This window comes from Phaenicophaeus curvirostris, chromosome 12, assembly GCF_032191515.1.
Source record: "Phaenicophaeus curvirostris isolate KB17595 chromosome 12, BPBGC_Pcur_1.0, whole genome shotgun sequence".
In the NCBI taxonomy this organism is placed as follows: Eukaryota; Metazoa; Chordata; class Aves; order Cuculiformes; family Cuculidae; genus Phaenicophaeus; species Phaenicophaeus curvirostris.
In genome coordinates, this window is record NC_091403.1 from 103,017 (window position 1) to 107,174 (window position 4,158).

Consider the following 4,158-nt stretch of genomic DNA (forward strand, 5'->3'; position numbering starts at 1 on the left):
AGTCTTCTCTCTTGAGACAGATCTATTCACCTTTAAACTTCAAAGAAAATTCTGGAGCTGTTCCATTAACTTCTACCTATATCTAGTCTATGCCTATACTCAAAAATACGTGACCTTTCATCAGTTATCACCAAATCTAATACCTATGTTCTAAGTCTGACATCTCTTATACAATTTGTTGATCCAGCTGGACTGGGTTTTAAACCAGCCATGGAAGGGGCTGTACATGGCACAATTGAGCAGTGTGCTTGTAACTGTCATAAAGATTAATTTCCAACACCTGTTCTTATTATATTCTTAATACAATGTTCTATTTATCATAATAAACTATCAAAAATATCTATGTCCTACATGGATATATTTATGATCTCTCCTCATTTCCCTTAGCACACATTCAGAGAGTAGTGGTCAACAGCTTGATATCTAAATGGAGATCTGTGACAAGAGGTGTACCTCAGGAGTCCGTGCTGGGACCAGTGCTGTTTAATATTTTCGTTGATGACACAGACAGCGAGATTGAGAGCACTCTCAGCAAGTCTGCAGATGACACTGAGCTGGGTAGTGCGGTTGTCCCACCAGAAGGATGCAATGTCATCCAGAGGGACCTGGAGAAGTGGGCCTGTGTGAATCTCATGAGGTTCAATAAAGCCAAGAGCAAGGTCCTGCACTTGGGTTGGGGCAATCAGCTGTTTCAATACAGGATGGGGGATAACATGATTGATAGCAGCCCTGAGGAGAAGGACTCGGGGTGCTGGGGGAGGAAGCCCCACATGAGCTGCAGTGTGTGCTCACAGCCTAGAAACCATCCATGCCCTGGGCTGCACCCCGAGCTGTGGGACCAGCAGGGAGGGAGGGGATTCTGCCCCTCTGCTCTGCTCTGGGAGACCCACCTGGAGCCTGCATCCAGCTCTGGAGCCTTCAGCACAGGGAGGACATGGAGCTGTGGGAGCGAGGCCAGAGGAGGCCACGGAGGTGGTGTGAGGGCTGGAGAACCTCCTGTACGAGGACAGGCTGGGAGAGGTGGGGCTGTGCAGCCTGGAGAAGAGAAGGGAGACCTTAGAGCAGCTTCCAGTGCTGAAAGGGGCTGCAGGAAAGCTGGAGAGAGGCTTTTTACAAGGGCATGGAGTGATAGGACAAGGGGGAAAGGCTTTAAATTGGAAGTGGGAAGATTTAGATGAGATGTTAGAAGAAATTCTTTACGCTGAGGGTGGGGAGGCCCTGGCCCAGGCTGCCCAGAGCAGGGGTGGCTGCCCCATCCCTGGAGGGGTTCAAGGCCAGGTTGGATGGGGCTTGGAGCCCCTGATCCAACGGGAGATGTCCCTGCCCATGGCAGGGGTGGGACTGGATGGGCTTGGAGGTCCTTCCAACCTAAACCGTCCTGCGATTTTACGATTTTGTGATACTGAGTGGGGAGCCACCAGCAACCCCAACCCCCCGCCCCGCCGCGGCGACACGGGCGCTGCAGGCGGCGCTCCCGCCGCTCAGCGACAGCGGCCCCGCCCCCCCCGACCGCGCGGCCAATGGGAGGGGGCGCGGCGCGGTTTGACCCCGCGCGGCCGCCGTCAGGGCCGCCATGGAGGCGGATGGGGCCTACGAGCCGGGCTTCGTGGGGATCCGGTTCTGCCAGGAGTGGTGAGGGGCACGGGCGCACCCGGTGCCGCGCGGCCCCGCTGACCGCCTCCTGCTCAGGGCTCCCCGCCGCCCCCTCGTGGCCCCCAGAGGCCGCTCCTCCGCAGCTCTCCGACGGCCGGCCGTTCTCCCCCGGCATCCCTGAACCTCCCGGTTCCTCCCTTGTGCCCCCCCCTCAGATACCCCTTAGCCCCGCGACCCCTCCCCAAGACATCCAGATCCTCCCCAGGACCCTCAAATACCCTTCAGCCCTCCCAACTCCTCTTCAGGGCTCCAAGTTACCCCCAGGCCTCCAGATCCCCTTCTCCAGCCCCCCCAACCCCTCCCCAGGCCTCCTAGATCCTCTCCAGGGTCCTCAGCCCCACTCCCAGGGACCCAACGGACCCCTCCCGGGCCCCCAACCCCTCTCCATATCCCCTAGATACACCCCATCCCCTCCCCAGGGCACTCAGTCCCTCCCAGGCACCCCCTAGGACCCCCACCTCCTCCCTAGAGCCTCTGCATACTCCCCCCCAGCCCTCCCTCCTCGGGGTATCTGGTCCCTGGGCTAGGTCAGGCCCCCCACTAACACCTCTCATGTTTCTCCAGCAACAACATGCTGTACCCCAAGGAGGACAAGGAGAACCGGATCCTGCTCTATGCCGTGAGTGCTCCCGCTCCACCACTGAGACCAGTCCCGGGGTACAGGGCTGACTGCATGTCCCCCAGCTTCCATGTGGCACTGGGACTAGTGTTGTGGGCATAGTGGTACCGGTCCTATCCTGACAGCAGGCTGTGCCCAGCCCCACAGCCCCCACTGGAGTACTTGGACCAGGCCCAGCTTCTCTCGTGGTCATGCCCCCTCCCCTTCCAGTCTGGCACTGGGACCAGTTCTGGCTCCTCCTGGGACCGTGCCCCGCCTCCTCTCCCAGTTGGGTACTGGGACCAGTCCCTAAGCCACTCTCTTTCCCCAGTGCCGCAACTGCGATTACCAGCAAGAAGCTGACAACAGCTGCATCTACGTAAACAAGATCACCCACGAAGTGGAGTAAGTTTGTTAGCGGACCAGAGGGTGGCAGTAGAGACCGATTTGTAAGGGAAAAGCAATTAAAAAGAACCAGTGGGGTAATGTAGAAGAAAGTAATTAGCAAAGTAAGGATGAGGGTAAATAATAAGAGAAGAATCAGGGGAGGTAATGGGTGAGTGATGAATAAGGGGAGGCAATGAGGGAGGGTGAGTGGAGGGCACTTATTAAGATGGAACAGTTTCTGGGTAATAATAATAATGAGTAAAGGGGTAATTGGAGTACTTAAGAGTGATTGAGGCAGCTGGTACGTAATTAATAAAGGGACCTGTGAGAGTTAGGCTACTTGTAGTTTTTTAAAATGGAAGTTTTAGCATTAAGATGGAGGGCTTCGTTGAAATGAACTTACAATAGGTAAGGTAAGAAATATTCCCTTCTGGTGCCTTTCTGGTACAGCACAAGATACACTTAGGAGTGTAAGGAAAGCAGATTGAGCAAAGAATCTAATTTGTAAAAAATTAGCCTAGTAAAAGCTTTGGGATAGGTTGTAAATTGGGGGAGAGGGTGGTCTTGCCTTGGAAGAAACAGCATAAAAAGCTCTGTATTTTTCAACAAAAGTGAGCACTTTCCTTCTTGCCAGAATGAGTTGCTCCCGCAATTGTAATCACAAATAAATAAATAACGTTGTTTCACAAGATGCATGCCACAATTTACCTGTTTGAATTGTGGGTGTTTCTCACAGATGCAGTAGGGGAGGACAATTTAAGGGCAATTAATAAGGATGATTGTTAGAGGTCATTTAATGAGAAGGATGGGGGTTTTTAATAGCCTGGAGGCAATTCAGAGGGCTAAATATAACACCCTGGTATGTCTCCTCACAGCGAGCTCACGCAGATCATCGCTGATGTCTCCCAGGACCCCACGCTGCCCCGCACTGAGGACCACCCCTGCCAGAAGTGAGTGGGGAGGGGTGATCCCCTGGGATATGGGGACACCGGCCCTACCATCGCACTTGGACCCCCCTCGGGTCTCCCGTGCCTGCCCCAGCTCTGATGTTCTTGTTAGTGCTCCTTCTGTGGCTCCAGTGTCTCTGTGGGGCTCTGACATCCCCACCCATAGCTCCAATGTCCCCCACAGGACTCTTGTCCCCCATACTGTCACTGCTGTCCCCTTCTCTCCTAGGTGTGGGCACAAGGAGGCTGTCTTCTTCCAGTCGCACAGCGCCAGAGCTGAGGTGAGGTGACCCCCCCAAAGCTGTCACTGCGCCCCCCCATGTGTATCCCTGCCATAATCGCCCTGACTCCTGCCCCCAGGATGCCATGAGGCTCTATTATGTCTGCACCGCCCCACACTGTGGCCACCGCTGGACTGAGTGACAGTGCCTGGAGATGGTCCTGGACCCCAAAATCACCACAGATCATGGTCGCTGCCCCAAAACCACAGCCCATCTGCCTCCTAACCCTGGGTCTGTCCCCCCTGTATGCACTGGGGTGGCATTTCTGTGCCAGTAAAGGTTATTTTTGGCA

General features: G+C 54.8%; 1 protein-coding gene across 1 annotated transcript; it reads left to right on the forward strand.

Annotated features, from left to right (window-relative positions):
• The first annotated feature begins 1,517 nt into the window (after positions 1-1,517).
• On the forward strand, positions 1,518-4,158 carry POLR2I (RNA polymerase II subunit I). The gene is made up of 6 exons (XM_069866535.1): positions 1,518-1,632; positions 2,218-2,272; positions 2,583-2,656; positions 3,514-3,588; positions 3,815-3,866; positions 3,946-4,158. The coding sequence occupies exons 1-6, from the start codon at positions 1,574-1,576 to the stop codon at positions 4,006-4,008; spliced, it is 378 nt and encodes a 125-aa protein (XP_069722636.1). The 5' UTR covers positions 1,518-1,573; the 3' UTR covers positions 4,009-4,158.

What these genes read in the sequence shown, in the direction of transcription:
- POLR2I (XM_069866535.1), top strand. Translation starts at nt 1,574, where the DNA reads ATGGAGGCGGATGGGGCCTACGAGCCGGGCTTCGTGGGGATCCGGTTC. An exon ending in ATCCGGTTCTGCCAGGAGTG is followed by an intron (nt 1,633 to 2,217) that starts GTGAGGGGCACG and finishes ATGTTTCTCCAG; the next exon opens with CAACAACATGCTGTACCCCA. An exon ending in ACCGGATCCTGCTCTATGCC is followed by an intron (nt 2,273 to 2,582) that starts GTGAGTGCTCCC and finishes CTCTTTCCCCAG; the next exon opens with TGCCGCAACTGCGATTACCA.